The sequence below is a fragment of the Papio anubis genome, chromosome 13, assembly GCF_008728515.1.
Source record: "Papio anubis isolate 15944 chromosome 13, Panubis1.0, whole genome shotgun sequence".
Lineage (NCBI taxonomy): Eukaryota > Metazoa > Chordata > Mammalia > Primates > Cercopithecidae > Papio > Papio anubis.
Genome location: NC_044988.1, coordinates 102,403,316 through 102,420,245, shown reverse-complemented (window position 1 = coordinate 102,420,245; position 16,930 = coordinate 102,403,316). Strand labels below are relative to the sequence as shown.

Here is a 16,930-nt window from a genome sequence, read left to right as displayed (position 1 = left end):
GAGTCTCACTGTGTCTCCCAGGCTAGAGTGCAGTGGCGCGATCTCGGCTCACTGCAAGCTCCGCCCCCCGGGTTCACGCCATTCTCCCGCCTCAGCCTCCCAAGTAGCTGGGACTAAAGGCGCCCGCTACCGCGCCCGGCTAGTTTTTTGTATTTTTAGTAGAGACGGGGTTTCACCATGTTAGCCAGGATAGTCTTGATCTCCTGACCTTGTGATCCACCCGCCTCGGCCTCCCAAAGTGCTGGGATTACAGGCTTGAGCCACCGCGCCCGGCCTCTAATTTTTTTTTTTTTCTGAGATGGAGCCTCGCTCTGTGGCCCAGGTTGGAGTGCAGTGGCACAATCTCGGCTCACTGCAAGCTCCACCCCCCGGGTTCACGCCATTCTCCTGCCTCAGCCTCCCGAGTAGCTGGAACCACAGGCGCCCGCCACCACACCCGGCTAATTTTTTTGTGTGTGTATTTTTAATAGAGACGGGGTTTCACCATGTTAGCTAGGATGGTCTCGATCTCCTGACCTCGTGATCCGCCCGCCTCGGCCTCCCAAAGTGCTGGGATTACAGGCTTGAGCCACCACGCCTGGCCATATCTAATCTTTTTTAAAACTGCCTGTAGAGAAGGTTGGTGATTCTTTATTCCTTCAGAGCACTTGTAGGAGAATGTTTAGAATACATTGCACACAGGTTTGGAACCCTGCACGCAGGAGCTTGCACCTTCCTGTTCTTGTTTTTGGCCATTCCTGGAGGGTGTGCCTCCCCTGGTACTGTCTCCCAGAAATGTGCACCCTCACAACCCCTGCTACTTCACCGTAGCCTCAAGTCTGGTCCTGTAAGTACAGGGTCATCTTAGAAGACAAAGAATCCACTTCTTCCTCTTTCCTGGCAAGCCTCTCTGTGCCTGAAAATAGCTCTAGCAGTAGGAGATGGAGCGAGCTAGGGAGATCTAAGCCTACCTTGCTGGAGTTTGTCTCTGAGTTGTAAAGCTCTATTTTTCCTTGTTTTTGTAGGAAAGAACAGCAGTGTTTCAGGAATTTTCACATTCCAGGAGAGGCGTCCTTCTTTGCACGGTAGGTATCGTCCTGTCTTCCATGCGAAGGCTGATACATTTCTGTGATGGCTGTGCAGTTTTTTGTCTCTTGACAGTTTGTCCTGTGGTCAGTCCTACAGGGCCCAGGAACACTAGGGGCCCCTTGGTGGGGCTGGCCTCTTTGCACTTCTTTCTTGTTACCTGACAGGGCCACAGATAGCCAGCCACCACCGTGCAGAAGACTTGGCAATTTGCTCACTAATAGTGGCAGCTGTTGGTCTGAAAATGTGTGAATCTTGGAGATTTCTGTCCACCCAAAACTTGTAAATTACAGCTATCGGGAGTAATTAGAGCTGAGAAAGTCTTTCCACAACAAAATGACTCTGCTTGCCTCTGCTCACCTTTTCTTAAAGGAAAATTGGTGCATTTGGGCCAATTTTATTTGCTGTTGTCTCTGACTGTCATTTGCCCTGTGATTTCAGGGCCAGCTCCCTCAGCCTCAGGCTCTGCAGTCCTGGATAGCTGCCTCCTCCAGCACAACACTGACCTTTTAAACTCATGCCTCTTGTGCTCTTTCGAGATTAAAAACTCACACCTTCAGTGTTCTGTCCCCACCGCCCGGGGATTCACTTTACCGTAGTTGTTGCTATCTCCAAAGATTAAAATGCCTTCTCTGTTCCATCTTGGATGATGTAACTTAATCCCCAGCTGGTTAATGGAGAAGTTCCTATATATACAGTAATGAAATTGTACTATAAATTTAGTCAATCCAGTGAACAAGTGCTGGGTAGAAACAAAGATACTAAGCTGTTTGAATGCCCATCTAGGCCACATTTGATGCAATTACTTTTTAAGGAACTTGTATTCCATATTCACTATTAAAGGCAATGGAGACTTTTCTGTCTAAGTGTTGAGTTTGTCTATGAGTGCAACATGGTTTCTTGTGTGTATATATATGTGTGCTCACCTGCAAGAGGGGGCTTGTTGGTAACCTGCTTATCACAGTGTTGGTTCTCATGTGTGCGAGGCAAACAGTGGCTCTGCTGACACTCATTCAGGCCTGAGAGCTGTCACCATGGAATGCTTGCCTCCTGAGGAGATCTGTGTCTGACCAAATCCTTCCCTTTATGAGGCCCATCCACGAGTCAGATGTTCAAGCTTGTTCTAAAGCCAGCTTTATGCATGGCCTATAGTGAAGATAAATTCTAAATAATCTACTTAAAGAAATTTGTTGGGCCAGGTGCGGTGATTCACGCCTACAAGCCCACCACTTTGGGAGGCCGAGGTGGGAGGATCGCTTGAGCCCAGGAGTTCACGACCAGCCTGAGCAACAATATAGCAAGACCCCGTCTCTACAAAAAAAATGAAGGACTAAAAATTAGCCAGGCGTGGTGGCACGTGCCCATAGTTCCAGCTACTCAGGAGGCTGAGGCGGAAGGATCACTTGAGCCTAGAAGGTCGAGGCTACAGTGATCTGTGATTGCACCACTGCATTCCAGCCTGAGCAACAGAGTGAGACCTTGTCTCAAAAGAAAAACTTGTCAACAGTCCTTATTATATCTAACAATACTTTGTGGAACCTGACCCCTGTTTGTCTCTTTTCACCCTACTCCCCCTTTGTTTCCTACCCTTCAGCCAAACAGCCCCCTCTTTCAGTCCTCGAATGTATCATCTGGCTTTTTCTGGCCTTGGAGCCTTGGTTCATGCTAGTCCCTCTGCCTGGAACACTACCATGATTTTGACTAAACCATCCTTAGGTGTCCCCTTAAATTTTATGTCTTCAGAGAAATGAAACTCAGGAGCCCCCTGTTCTTCCCCACGAGGCCATCCCAGTGCACCCTTCATTTCTTCACCATAATGTTTATCCCGCCTGGTCTAGGTACCTTCCCAGCCAGTCGTAAGCATCGTGAAGACAAGGACTGTGATTTGTTTGCATTTCTATCCCAGTGTCTAGCACAGAGCAGGCACGCAGTAGGTGCTTGGTTTTGTAGATCGAATTGGGGGCAATAGATGGGGCCCAAGAAACTCGATGTTGAGGGCTACCAGTGTGTGTGTTTTTCTAAAGACAGACATTAATAGACTTGCTCACTGGGAATGGGTTTTTCATTCCTTTGGTGTTACATCTGAGAAGTGAATGTTCTGGACTGTCAAAATAGAAAGCAGTAGGAACCTTTGGGGTGGAGTTCAGGTTATGATAGGAACAGAATATTTTATCTTTGACCCATAACATGCTGGATTTATCCCTCGGAAATTGTTGAGTCTCCCAGTACGCAAGCGCTTTACAGACACGGGTGAGCCGTAAGCCTTAAAGAAAACTGCAGGTATCTGAAGTTCCGCTGTTTGTATTTTTAGTAGCTCTGCATGGAAGAGAAGATTATTCTTTCTGAAATAGTTAATATAATTCTTGGTGAGGTCAAAAGCATACGATCACTTTCCTTGTTCTGTCCGTCTGATGATACCTGCAGGCGCATGGTATCAGCTAGACAAAGAATGCCATTGTCTTGGCAAAGCACAGTACCTCCCAGCCCTCTGCGCCCTGCCAGTCCCGGGTGCCACACGTAAAGAAAACTCCCTCGCCCACAGCCTGATTTGTCTAAAGCCCTCAGTCTTTGTTCATTTTCTAGTTCAGGTCACTTCAGTTTGCTGATCTTTTGGGAGCTCTCTTCGCTGTGTAGTGAAGATGACCGGAGAAGAGCTGCGTGGGGTTCGTTTCTCTCGGTTGCTGGGCCAGAGCAGGAGCGCAGGTTCCCAGTCATGGGAAGTCCTTCGCTTCCTCTTGGTGTTCCTGCCCCTTCTGCCATGCTTGTTTGCTCTAGCTGACGCTTCTGGCATATGAGAGCTTCGGGGCGAGTGGGACGCACCCGCTGTAATAGATCATGCCTGGGTCGGGGGAGACGCTGCCACTCTGCATCCTTTTAAGCAGCCTGTTGCTTGCCAGGCTATCTGAACGCTCTCCAGGAGCCTCCTTGGTGTTAATGAGGAACGAGGGCCACTTCAGGACGAGACAGATGGAGAACTGGCTTCTTTTGATAAAGAGGAATCGTGTTGTTAATCGTTACGTGGGGATTTTCCCCCCTTTATACTGTGCCTTTTGCCATTTTAATTTATCATCCCGAGATCCTTTTAACAAGGCCAGAATGAATGTCTTTATGAAAATTTGGAAATAGTGATGTGCCCACACAAAAGTTCACAATTACGCTATTTCCTTTACTGTTACAAAGTCCCCCACCTCATTTTCCTTCCTGCTAGGAACTGTTAAGGGTGCGTGTGTGTGTTTTATTTCATTTTAATTATAAACATCTCAAAAGCAGGGACCTTTTTAATTATCATGCAGCTCTCAAGCCCTGATACGTGGCTTGTGTACTATGGCTGTTGAGTAAAGGTGTGACTATGGTAAGATGGAGTCTAGGCAAAGCTTAGTTGGGGGCAAAAGAAATCAGTTTGTGAAAGACGAGGAATCCTCACACATTCACAATGTAATTTTGTGTCTTCTGGAAAACTAGATCTAAGAAAAAGCCAAGGTAAGTAGGAAGTAGGGATGAGCAGAAACGAGGCATTGGAAGTTCAAAGCCCACTTTCCCAAGTGGAATTAAGCAACCAAAGGGATCAGATATCAGACACTGGATTATGTGCAAAGTATTATTTCCTCCTGCTTATAGTGAAGAGCTCACACTAAGCCAGAGGAAAGGAACCTGGTTTTTAATACCATCCTTATGCTGATGAGTTGATAAACAGAAGTATCACTGACTGGCCGGAAAATGGAGTTTCCGAGCCACCTGATTTTCAGGCTGGTACTAGGTTTTCTGTTGGTCTCCTGGTGGCTCTCCTTGGTTGTCCCTGGATGGAGTGCAGTCACCTTTTTCCCAGAAAGAAGCTACCCGCAGCCCCTGCTGGGTGCCGACTGTCCCTCGGCGTCCTCCTTGGCTGTCCAGCGCACGCATTTCTTTTTCGGAAGATGCACCTAGATCACCTGTGCTGCTTTCCTCCACCTTCTCAGTATTTTTTTCTGCTTGAAGCATACTGTTCTGTCTGTGCAGTTCTTAATTTCCTCTCCTCCTGGGAAATTTCCACCATGCCAGGAGGCTAGGAGACAAAGGAGATAAGGCTGTGAGAGTCACAGAATGTCAGTTCTGTGCCCCAAATAAATGTAGACTTTCGTGCTTTTCTCTGGGGTATGCTTTTTAGGTGAAGTTTATCTTTTTCATTTTATTTTGTTTGTGTTAACGGAAAGATCATTTGGAGATTGTTTGCTGTTTACTCAGTTACGCTAACTCATGTTGCCAGTTTTTTGGCGGCTCCAGCCAAGATCTCTCGCCTCTGACAGCTTCTGCACTCTCTCCTTCCTCCTCTGATTACGCAGCCCAATCTGTCACCCGGACAACGGGGGCCTGGACCCTGCTGATGGCTTTCCACACACGGCAATAATGACTTTTGGCAGGCCGGGAAGGCGTCAGAGGCGAGTGTGCTGCGTCCCTTCTCAGAGAGACGGCAGGCCCCCTCTCCCTGTTAGTAAAAGCACTTTGTGAGGTTCTTGGGTAAATAAATGAGTCATTTTAATCCAACTGACAGGCTGGCACCTGAGCAAGCTGCCTTCCATCTGTACTCCTAGGTCTCATGGAGGCAGCCAATTGTCAGGCCCAGGGCCTTCAAGGCCTCACCGTTGAGTGTCTTTCAGAACTGACTTTAGCAATTCTTTTGCCCTAATTAGCTTAAAGGAATAAAATGAAGCTACATCTAAGTCCTAAGAGCAGACAGAACAGAATCCTCTGCCGAGTCTTGGTGGGTCATGATCTCCTGTTGATCGGATGTAGCTGGCTGACTGTGCTCCAGGGAAATGGAGGCTCTGCTGCTTCCCTGCGACCTCTCCCAGGGTGGGGCGGGGGCAGAGAATGAGATATGATGGAGGAGGAGAGTACAGAGACATTGAAGTCACTTCTCGGCCTAATTGCCATCATACCAGTTCTTACTTCACCAGGGTAAGTGAGATTTATAGAATCTCAAGAATACTGAGATTTGTAGGTCTCAAGATATTCGTCACATACATGGTCTCATTTGATCTTAGCAACAACCTCATGATGTACATAGCATGGTTCTCCCAGCCATTTTCTAGGTGGGGCAGCTGAGGCTCAGCTTGCTGAACTGACCCACGCGGATTGGACAGCCCCTAAGTGGGGCTGGACCAAGCAGTCCAGTTCTCTCTTCCTAGACCAGGACTTGCCTTTCTTTCTCCTTATTCACTGTGGTAGCCTAAAGAAATGGCTGAGTTAAATCTGGGGGAGAGAAAACAAGGAGTATTGGGCAGCGGTTGGCCATCAGTGAGGTTCCCCCAACACACGCATTAGTGGGAGACCTGAAGATTGTGTCTTAGCCTGTTGTCCAGAGCTAGGTCACCTAAGTAGGAAATAGAACCTTGAAGACACAGTGACAGTCTGCCAGCATCCTTCATCACTCACTGTTGCAGTGTGTTTGGACTCACAGTGAGTTTCATGAACATCACACATTATTTTAGAGTCTTTAGAGTCTTAGTGTTTGCTGGTTGAATTTACTAAGCCAATGAGCGTTAAATTTTTTACAAGGCGTGTCTGTGAAGCTCAAGCAGCCCGTGCCTACGTGTATCTCCCACTGCAGGGCACTTAAAGAAAAGAAATCAGTTCTTCACAGGAGCTTTGCAGATGTAAGAACTCATCAGTGTTTCTAAAAACATAAACTGTAGTTGGTGTAGAAAGCCGCTCCCGCTCCCCTTTAGATAGAGAACATCCTAAATTGTGTTCTCAAAGGCATCAGCTCTGCAGCATCAGCCTTCCGCTTCCAGAGCCTGTGGGAGCTGTCTGAAAACACTTTGTGGGTGGTTGACATACTTTTAGGACATTTAACTTCTGCTTACACACTTACAAATGCAGCCTAGCCAGCATTCAAAGGAAACCCGCAAATCTGAGGTACGAGTGAAGGCAGACAAATCCTGAGGTACCCTCAGTGGTCCTTCTGGGGGAGTGATGGTGGGGTGGTATCTCCCCCAAGTCCTGCCTCTGACCCTGGGGGAAGCAGGAGTGTGTTTTTTATTTTTTTGAGACAGAGTTTTGCTCTTGTTGCCCAGGGTGGAGTGCAATGGTGCAATCTTGGCTCATTGCACCCTCCACCTCCCGGGTTCAAGCAATTCTCCTGCCTCTGCCTCCAAAGTAGCTGGGACTACAGGCACACACCACCATGCCTGGCTAGTTTTGTATTTTTTGTAGAGATGGAGTTTCACCATGTTGGTCACACTGGTCTCGAACTCCTGACCTCAGGTGATTCACCTGCCTCAGCCTCCCAAAGTGCTGGGATTATAGGTGTGAGCCACTGCACCCACTGGGAGTGTGTTTCGTATAGTACTTCACATAGTATTATTGTTTTTCAAAAAACTATGTACAGGCCGGGCACGGTGGCTCACACCTGTAATCCCAGCACTATGGGAGGCTGAGGCGGGCGGATCATGAGGTCAGGAGATCGAGACCACTGCACTCCAGCCTGGGCAACAGAGCGAGACTCTGTCTCAAAAAAAAAAAAGAAAGCTATGTACATATGAATCCTTTGTGATACCTAACAGTGGGTGAGGAGTGGGCTGTTTTTACAGAAGTATCCCAGAGCTGTGAAATGGAAGGAAGGAATGATAGACTTAAAGAGTCATCCAGGTAACAGTACAGACAAGGGCCATCAATCAATGCTAAAAGCCTTGGGTGAAAGGTTTTAGGAAACAGGACCATGTTATTCGCATGGTCTCAAAGTGTCACTCCCCAGTTACTCGTTACAAAGGAGAAAGTCACCTTCGCAACAGAGGGACCCATACAGGACAGACTGCCCCGGTGTGTTTCCCGACATGGAACCGTGGGAAGCACACACCACCCTGAGGTTGTTTCTGCCAGGAAGCCTAACCGGAACCTTACCATGAGGAAGCAGTTAGACAAATCCAGTTGTCTGATGTCCTCAGGAACATTCTGATGTTCTTAAAAAATGACAGACATCGAAAAACTAAGTAAGTCAATCAAAGGCAGGGGTATGGTTCCAAACAAAGGAAGTCTACAGAGACATAGCGGAATGCGTGATCTACCATCTGATCCTAGTTTAGGAAAGAAAAACAACTGTAAAAGGCATATTAAGGCGTGGTGGCTCATGCCTGTAATCCCAACGCTTTGGGAGGCTGGGATGGGAGGATCGCTTAAGCCCAGGAGTTTAAGACCAGCCTGAGCAAAAAGAATCTAGATTAGCCGGGTGTGGTGGAACTTGTCGGTAGTCGTCCAGCTACTCAGGAGGTTGAGGCCGGAGCGTCACTTGAACCCAGGAGGTTGAGCCTGCAATGAGCAGTGGTTGTGCCACTGTACTCCAGCCTGGGCAATAGAATGAGACTCCATCTTGAAAAAAAAAAAAAAAAAAAAAGAGGCATCTTAGGTACAGTTGGAGAAATTTGAATATGGACTGTTGATTAGAAAATGCTATTCAGTGTTAAATTTCTGAGGTGTGGTAATAGTGTTGTGGTTATGTAGATCAGTGTCCTTTTAGTTAGGAGGTGTGTGTTAAAGTATTTAGGGTTAAAATGTCATGATGTTTGCAACCTACTTTCAGATGGTTCAGAAAAATGTGCTTGCATATGTGTATGTGTGTGGGGGCATGAGTAGATAGATAGAACACAGATGGGCCAAAGACTGGCGGTGGCGGAATCTAGGTGAAGGAGTTACATCTGTGTCTCCTTAATCTAGGTTATACTAGTCTTTTAACTTTTCTGTAGGTTTAAATTTTTCTAAATAAAAATTGTAGGGCCGGGCGCGGTGGCTCAAGCCTGTAATCCCAGCACTTTGGGAGGCCGAGACGGGCGGATCACGAGGTCAGGAGATCGAGACCATCCTGGCTAACACGGTGAAACACCGTCTCTACTAAAAAAAAATACAAAAAAACTAGCCGGGCGTGGTGGCGGGCGCCTGTAGTCCCAGCTACTCGGGAGGCTGAGGCAGGAGAATGGCGTAAACCTGGGAGGCGGAGCTTGCGGTGAGCTGAGATCCGGCCACTGCACTCCAGCCTGGGCGACAGAGCGAGACTCTGTCTCAAAAAATAAATAAATAAATAAATAAATAAATAAATAAATAAATAAATAAAAATTGTAGGGGAAATGGTAAGAATTCATTGTTAAAAGAAAGCCAAACACAGAGAAAAGTAAAAATCCCCCTAGATCCTTCCATCCAGAGATAACCACAGTTGGTGGTTTTGTGAGCTTCCATCAAGGTATTGGTTCTCCATCTGCCTATTTAATGTTTTTTGGGTGTTGTTACCCCTCCTTTATTTTTCTTTAACTTTTTTCTTGAAGAAACCAGATCATTTGTCTTTTAGAATACCCTACATTCAGGATTTGGCTAATTGTGTCCTCATGCTGTTCAACATGTTCCTCTTTCCCATACTTCCTGTAAACTAGTAGTTGGATCTAGAGACTTGATTAGATTTAGGTTCTAGTTTCAGGTTTTATTTTGTTTGGTGAGAATATGTCGTAAGTGATACTCTGTATTTCCTATAGTGACAGCTGTTTATCTTTTTAAATTATGCCAAGACACTTCCACCGTCTGAGTCAAAAGTATCAAGGTTCATTAAAGAAAGTGTAGCTTCCGGGCCAGGCGAAGTGGCTCAGGCCTGTAATCCCAGCACTTTGGGAGGCTGAGGCGGGCGGATCACGAGGTCAGGAGATCGGGACCATCCTAGCTAATATGGTGAAACCCCGTCTCTACTAAAAATACAAAAAATTTGCCAGGTGTGATGGCGGGCACCTGTAGTCCCAGCTACTCGGGAGGCTGAGGCAGGAGAATGGCGTGAACCCGGGAGGCAGAGCTTGCAGTGAGCCGAGACCGTACCACTGTACTCCAGCCTGGGCAACACAGCGAGACTCCATCTCAACCAAAAAAAAAAAAAAGAAAAAAGAAAAAGTGTAGCTTCCATCTTTATCCTATCCTTCCTCTTTTCTTCCTCCCCTAGTGGTGACGATTTTTTTGAGCTTTGGGGATTCTTCCCACCATTATTTCCTACTGAAATATGAGCAAATATGTTTGTATTTTCCCAACTTCTTACACAAGCATACTAGACATTCTCAAAATATATCCTAGAGTCTCCATATCTGTATATAGAAATCTTTGTTCTTTTCATAGCTGTATAGTACTCTGTTACATGGGATATTGCTGTATTTTATCGAACCTGTCTTCTGCTGGTCAACAGTGTTTTTCTAGATCTATAATCATATATGGTGCTGAAATCAATGGCCTCATGCCCATATCATTTTGTATTTTTGTCAGTGTATCTTTTTTTGGATGGACTTCTAGAAGTGATACTGCTCTGGGTCAAGAGCGAATGCACATGTAATTTTGCTAGATACTGCCAAATTCCCTGCCATAGGGATTCCCACCAGCAGCATATGAGGGACATAGGATCATTTTTGATGGTGGAATGCGGTATAATATAATATGGCCTTGAAAAAGCAAAGCAGACCTGGATTTGAGGATTATTTCCACTTCCCAGCTGTGTGTCCCCAAACAAACTACTTAATCTCTCTTAACTTTGGTTTTCTCATCTGTCAGATGGGGGTAATAGTTGTTTTGAGGATTAGTCAAGGCAACGCAGGTAAAGATCTCAACGCAATGTGTGTGGTGGATAGTAAGTGTTCAGTAAATGTTGACTGGGACACTCTCATTACGACTGTTATTCTTGAAGAATGAATCCTGAGTGCAAATGTTAGCTAAAGTCAGGGAAATTCCCACTTTCCAGTCTGCTGGAATGGTGAGAGCCTGGAGAGACTAGAGAATTTTTGCTCTTTGGGTGGTGACTAGTTGAAAAGACACATAAAATTAAAAAATAAATCTCCATTGCTTTTATAGTTTTTCAGCTCTCTAGCTGAGTCTTTGAAGTGATTAATGGGTTTGGCCTGTATTCTAATCCAGCCATCAGAAGAGACGGAGGATTGCTGGATCCTTGCTGCTCTCTGAGGCCAGAAAGCAAAATCCTCAGTAACTACTTTGCACTTCACTCCCACAGCGAATGCCTTGAGGGGAGATGTTCGAGAGCACACCTCAAGGCCAGCTTGTTGTTCAGCGTTGCTCGTGGTTGTGGCAGGGGGATGATGATCCATGAATGTGTTCATCATCAAGTGGTTTTTCAAATAAAATGTGTGTTCAGAGTTCTTTACATTACGCAACTGGTCATTACTGTTTAAGTTCCTAGGCTAACCTGTCGATTCTTTTAGCAAAGGGTGTTGTGACTCCCTCATCAATGGATTCTGTAGAATTTGCCCTGAAATCAGAATTTTTAACCACAAGAGGACTGCAGTGGGTCCCCGAGCCCCCTGAAGTTGTATGCAGGACTGTGTGTGTGTGTGTGTGTGTGTGTGTGTGTACTGGGCATACACATGTATGCCCGAATGTGTGTGCACTGTGGGCGGGTGAACTCTCAGAGTTTGTGTTAAATTATCAGACATATCCAGGACCCCAGAAAGATTCAGAAACTCAGTGTTAAACCATATTCTTTTCTTTTTAAAGGATGTTGCAGCTCGGGGCTTAGATCTCCCTCAAGTCACGTGGATTGTTCAGGTAATTTTTTAGTTGTTAAGGTGTAAGCTTGAGGCAGGAATATATGATCATGAGTAGATGCATTGGCTTTAAGTAGAATAATTATTATTATCCTCTTGGGTGTTGCCCTGGTAACCAGGCAGCAAACCAGCCTTATCTGTACAATTCCCCTGACATCTTTCCTTAACCCAGCCCACCTCACCACTGCAGCAAAACAGCCAGAATGTGCGTTCACGAGAGGGAGGTGGCAGGCTCTCCTGCTTCTAAACTAATTCATGTCACAAAACAAAATTTCAACAATCTGAAAACAACAGGAATTACCTCAGCCCCTGGGAGGCCTCATTGTGTCCAAAAGGAGATGGCTCAGCTGTCCTGAGAGCCATGTCCATGTACATTGACCTGCAGGGAGCAATTAAGTTCCTGACAGCATCTTACACATACCTCTAGCCTTAGACGCTTTGCCAGAGGGTACAGGTGTTAGCACTAGAGTCTGGTGGTTTTAGTTTTGTTTTTTCTTTTCATTAGTCTACAGAATGGTATTTTTAAGCCCTTCTGTGTGGGGGCTGGGGGACACGTGCCCTGTTGACGTGAGTCATGGTTTATTCACATTTTAGTGGGATCGCGTGCTTGTCACTGGCCAGGATGTCTGATCTGCTCCCTGCAGATGATCACTTTAGAACTGGAGGCATTGTGTCTTCTTTCCTGCTGGCCACAGAGTGAACTGAAGATAAGGCAATGATGATTTTAATGTACGGGAGGCCAGACATACAGAATTGATCATTTAGAGCTTATATTATGAATATTGATTCGTTTCATATGCTTAGCCTCCCATACATTATATTCATCTTGGCCCTCATCTTTTTGATTTGTGTAGCATCAAAGGGAAAAAAAAGGAAGAACAAGTGGATAGTCAATTAGCTTTAATGATGGCAAAGTTATTGCCAAAGAAAACATAAAATGCTGTGCATTATCCATCGTAATGAGTGATAGAGTCTGCTCTTTTCTCTGAGTTGGCAGTGCTCTCCATGCAAGCAGAAGCAATGTCCTACCTGCAGGGAACCTGCCCCTCACCTGCCCACATTCTGTAGAATGGCCTTCATTCTAAAGGACTGAATGGGGCTGCTACAGGCTGGTGGGGACCAGCTCCTGGGGCCTGCTCCTGGTGGCCTGGCAGCAGAGGTAGACTCTGCCCACAGAGCAGGGAGCCCCTTCGTCCTTATGCCCTCCAGTGTCCTCTGGACACCTCACCCTATGGCCTTGTCTTCCAAGGACATGTGATCATCCTGGAGAAATGTACCCCCCCCGCCTACATTTTCACCTCATCCAGTCACCACAGTGAAAAGATGCAAATCAGAAAATGAAGAGACCTGTGGAGAAGTAAAATTAAAAAGGAGATACTGGGATGAGAAGACGTCTCGTTTATCGGAAACTTGGCCACTGTTCACATTTGCGTGTCAGAGCCTTGTTATTTCCAATGAAGCCAGGAGTTTCAGGGTTGAGTGACTTCTCCTTATGATTGTGTTAGGGTAACCATAGCACCAGGATTTAATTCTTGGGATACCTGGAGGCAGGTGAGGGGTATTGCACTTCCAATTAATGGCAGTCCCTTGATCTATGAATGCCTTCATTTTTGTTACCCTTTTTAGTACAACGCTCCATCTTCACCTGCAGAATACATCCACCGGATTGGAAGAACCGCCCGGATTGGCTGCCATGGGAGCAGCCTGCTCATTTTGGCTCCTTCGGAGGCAGAATATGTCAACTCGTTGGCTTCTCACAAAATCAAGTGAGTCAGAAACCTGAATGGGGTTTCGGCTGATCTCACCTAATTAACTTTCGGTCGCTTTTTACAGTGGATGGGCCTTGTAAGCTGACGAAGAGCCATTAACCCTTGTGATCCCTAAATGAGTCCCAGAATAGCCAGTGGCAAAAACTAAAACCCTTAATATCCTCAGCACATGACAGTTTTCATTGCATTGCCAGACTAAGTCATAGGGCGATCTGTTGTACTTGGTTTTCTTTTAGAGAGCTGTGTTTTGTTTCTCCTGCTGTAAAGATAAGTATGCACCATCTTCACAGCTTCTGAAAGGCCTTTTATTCACAACTTTTATTTCTTGCAATTAATGGTTTGTATCTTCAAAGTTGATTTGTCTTTTAAAGAAATAATGCTTTTTACTTCCCACACAATTTCCCTCCCCCAGGAAGATAAACCCAGGGGAAATGATTTTGAGGCTGTTGAAATCCATACTACACTCACAGCCAGGACGTTCAGCCGCCATCCTGTGTGTCACAGTTCAGCACCTCACACCCCTGCTTTAGTAAAGCCCTGGATTCCAGAGCTGGCGTGCCATGAGCACACAGCTCAGCTCTGCTGTCAATGGGATAGTCTTACTTCCTTTTCCTTGCCCAGCCCTGTGTTTTATGTAAAACATCAGATAGAACTGCAACACTGTTTTCTCCCCTAAGTACAGTGTTAGAACAAAGCACTGCATTTGTCATTGGAATGGAAACATCCTAGCAGGCAGCCTGGAGGCCTGTTAGGGGTGCAGCCCACTCAGTCGCAGGAGCTGTGTGTGGCTGTCCCTACCATACCTGCCCCATCTCCCACCAGCAGAACTCCACCTCTCATGCTAGTAAGGCTTTTCAAAACTCTCTCAAGGTTGTTAGTGTGAACACTTATGGACTGAGGCTCATTCAGAAAATGTGTCGTGTGTCCTGCAGTGTTGAGGGAGGAAGGAAACTACTCCTGGTTGTAATGTCAGGGGGGCCAAAATATAGTTCAGGTTTTCCTTTCTTCATTGTGTTCCTTATCTTAACACAGTCTGTCAGTTGAAAGAGTGGTTTTTATTTGTTAAGGAAGATGTGCATATTGTATCTTATTAGTGAAAGAAATCTCATACAGATCAGTCACTTTTCACCCAGCACCGCTTCTCCGGCTGAGTTCTGAGCTCCCTCAGCTGGAGGCTGGCTGGCCTCTCTTTGCGGCCCTTTCAGCATGGAGGCTGACACCCACCATGCGGGTGTACCAGGAACCCTGGGGAAGGTGAAATGCAAGCCCTCTGGCGCAGCTGGTTTCCTTTTCCTCCCTGACCCTGTTCTCACAGGCTTGGAGCCCGTCACAGTGCTGCTGGTGGCTGCGTTTCCTGTCATAGGAATTTGTGTACCTGCAGAAAGCATCTTCAGAATTTTGTGTTGTGGCCCCACAATAGAAAATGTAGTCACCACGCTGTAACAGCCTGTCAGTCACTCCACACTTCTTTTCCTCTTCCTTCCATTCTAGAGCTACAAATTCCATTCTCCCGTTCCTTGCTGGCTGCAGCTCTCTGGATGTTCCCCCAAGCTCGTTCACTTTAACATGACCTCTTCCTAAGAAAAATGAGTGACAGCAATTACAGAGTCCAATGATAATTGTCTAATGCTAGAGTTAACAGCAGACATGCCTCTCTCTGTTCTCTTTATTTTTCTCTAATAACACATTCAAGTAGATTGCTATGAAGGGCTCAAATATAAAGCTAAAATTGAGAAGGGAAAACAGTGATTAGCAGAGGCATGAAGTATTAGGGAGTCAGGTATATTTTAAAGACATAGCAAATACCGTCATCTGCTGTGATGATCTTGTCTGGAAAAAATAGTGTGCCCTCATTTACCTGACTCCCTTTTTAATCCCACGTTAGAAGGAAGACAACTCAGTGACAACGCCACCTCTTCCGGAAGGAGGAAGTGTAGGCCTTTTGGGGAGGGACTCTGCAGGGTGGTGGAAGAGCATTTGCGTGAGGAGGGAGGGTCCTTGCATGAGCCCCACTTCACTGGTGTCTGCCCTGAAAACTCACTTGTGAGGGGCCTGGGCCTGGACCGCTGCCTGCCTCGTGGGCGCGCTATAATCAACTTAAACAGACATCAGAATCTGGGTTACTACGTTGCAGTCATGCATTGTTCTTCCCAATTTCTGTTTGAGGAAAGGCTCTACATTGGCTCTATCTACACATGAGCTATTTCTTTGACTTAATGAAAAAAAAAAAAAAACCCTATTAACCAGTTGCAAAGTGTGCAGTGGGAAGAAGCAGACTTGAACATTTTTAGAACCCAAAAGGTCCACTCCTAAATATTTTTTGAGGAGGAGGAAGCATGTGCATGTTTCGTGCCTGAGAACATGAGAGCCAGGCAGAGGGGCGCTGGGAGGGCTGAGGCATCACAGGCCAGATTGGAGAAGGCAGGCCGAGGCTCTCGGCAGCAAGGGCCAGCACGACAAATGGCCACCCGCCTTCCTAGACCGAGCGCTGCGGTGCTTGCCCTGGCAGTTGAATGGAGCAGGCAGGGCAAGAGACAGGTTCCTGGGCCATTGCCACCTCTGTCTAGATGCTCAGAACTTTGCTTCTGCATTCTTTTGACTTCTCTGTATTTGTCAACTTCTTAACTTTTTTCTGCCTCCCCTTTAAATGTGTTTCTAATGAAAATCATCATTGGTTTATTAAAATGTAAATGCTTCATCAAAACGTGTATTTCTTAGATCAGGCATAAGACAGTTCCCTGAATTTATTTATTTATCCATCTCGTTTCATACTAAGGTGGGGTGATTCAGATCTGTTGATGGACCCATAAATAATCATAGTAGATTTGCTTTGTTCCTCAGAAGCAGCAATTTCTTAGGAAGAGGAAGAAGGCCCTTTGAAACTGTAAATCACTTCAGTTCCCTCTCAGCTCCCGTGTGCTTGGGGTGTGTGGTCCCCCGACATCGCCAGGTGGACACGCAGCATATGAGCCGCGCTCCGGCTGGAATATCAGCACATGCATTTGAGAACACTGCCTTTCTGTGGCTATTTAGCTTTTTATATTCCTGAATGCAAGTGGCACGATTCTTTTATCTTTCTGCTTCAAGATTTGACTCCAAGTTCTTGCGTTTCTTTTACTTTTGTGTTTTTCCTCTTTTTTTTCTCAAGAAAAAAGTGATGAATAGAAGCAAATCAGATAGACCAAGAAAAAGATGGGACTGGGCTATGTTTTCACCTTTCTTCAGGGTTCCAGGCACAAATGAGAGGGGAGTTCAATAGCCATGCATTCCTGTCTCCTATGAAAAGTAGATTTCCCGTGAAGTCAGGGCACTCTCCCTCTGACTCCTGCCCTTTCAGAGCATGCTCTGCCTCCTCTGGTTGACTCTTGCTGCTGTAAAAAGGCTTCACTCATCCATAGGGCTGTGAGTTGGCAGCAGAGAGAGAATGCTGAGGGGTGAGGACTAGGGGTGTGCAGAGAGATGACACATTTCAGGTAAATCGCTGTCAGAGACATGACATTTTCATTCACAGCCTTGTCAGAGTAACCTTTGGGTGAAAGGGGGAGAATT

At 46.1% G+C, this 16,930-nt stretch overlaps 1 protein-coding gene across 1 annotated transcript in view; it reads left to right on the top strand.

Annotated features, from left to right (window-relative positions):
- The window catches only part of DDX31 (DEAD-box helicase 31), an 81,063-nt gene that overhangs the window by 28,292 nt on the left and 35,841 nt on the right, over window positions 1–16,930 (top strand). Inside the window, 3 exon segments of the mRNA XM_009187952.4 lie at window positions 1,005–1,064; window positions 11,563–11,613; window positions 13,239–13,378. Of these exon segments, the coding sequence (XP_009186216.2) occupies window positions 1,005–1,064; window positions 11,563–11,613; window positions 13,239–13,378 (251 nt within the window).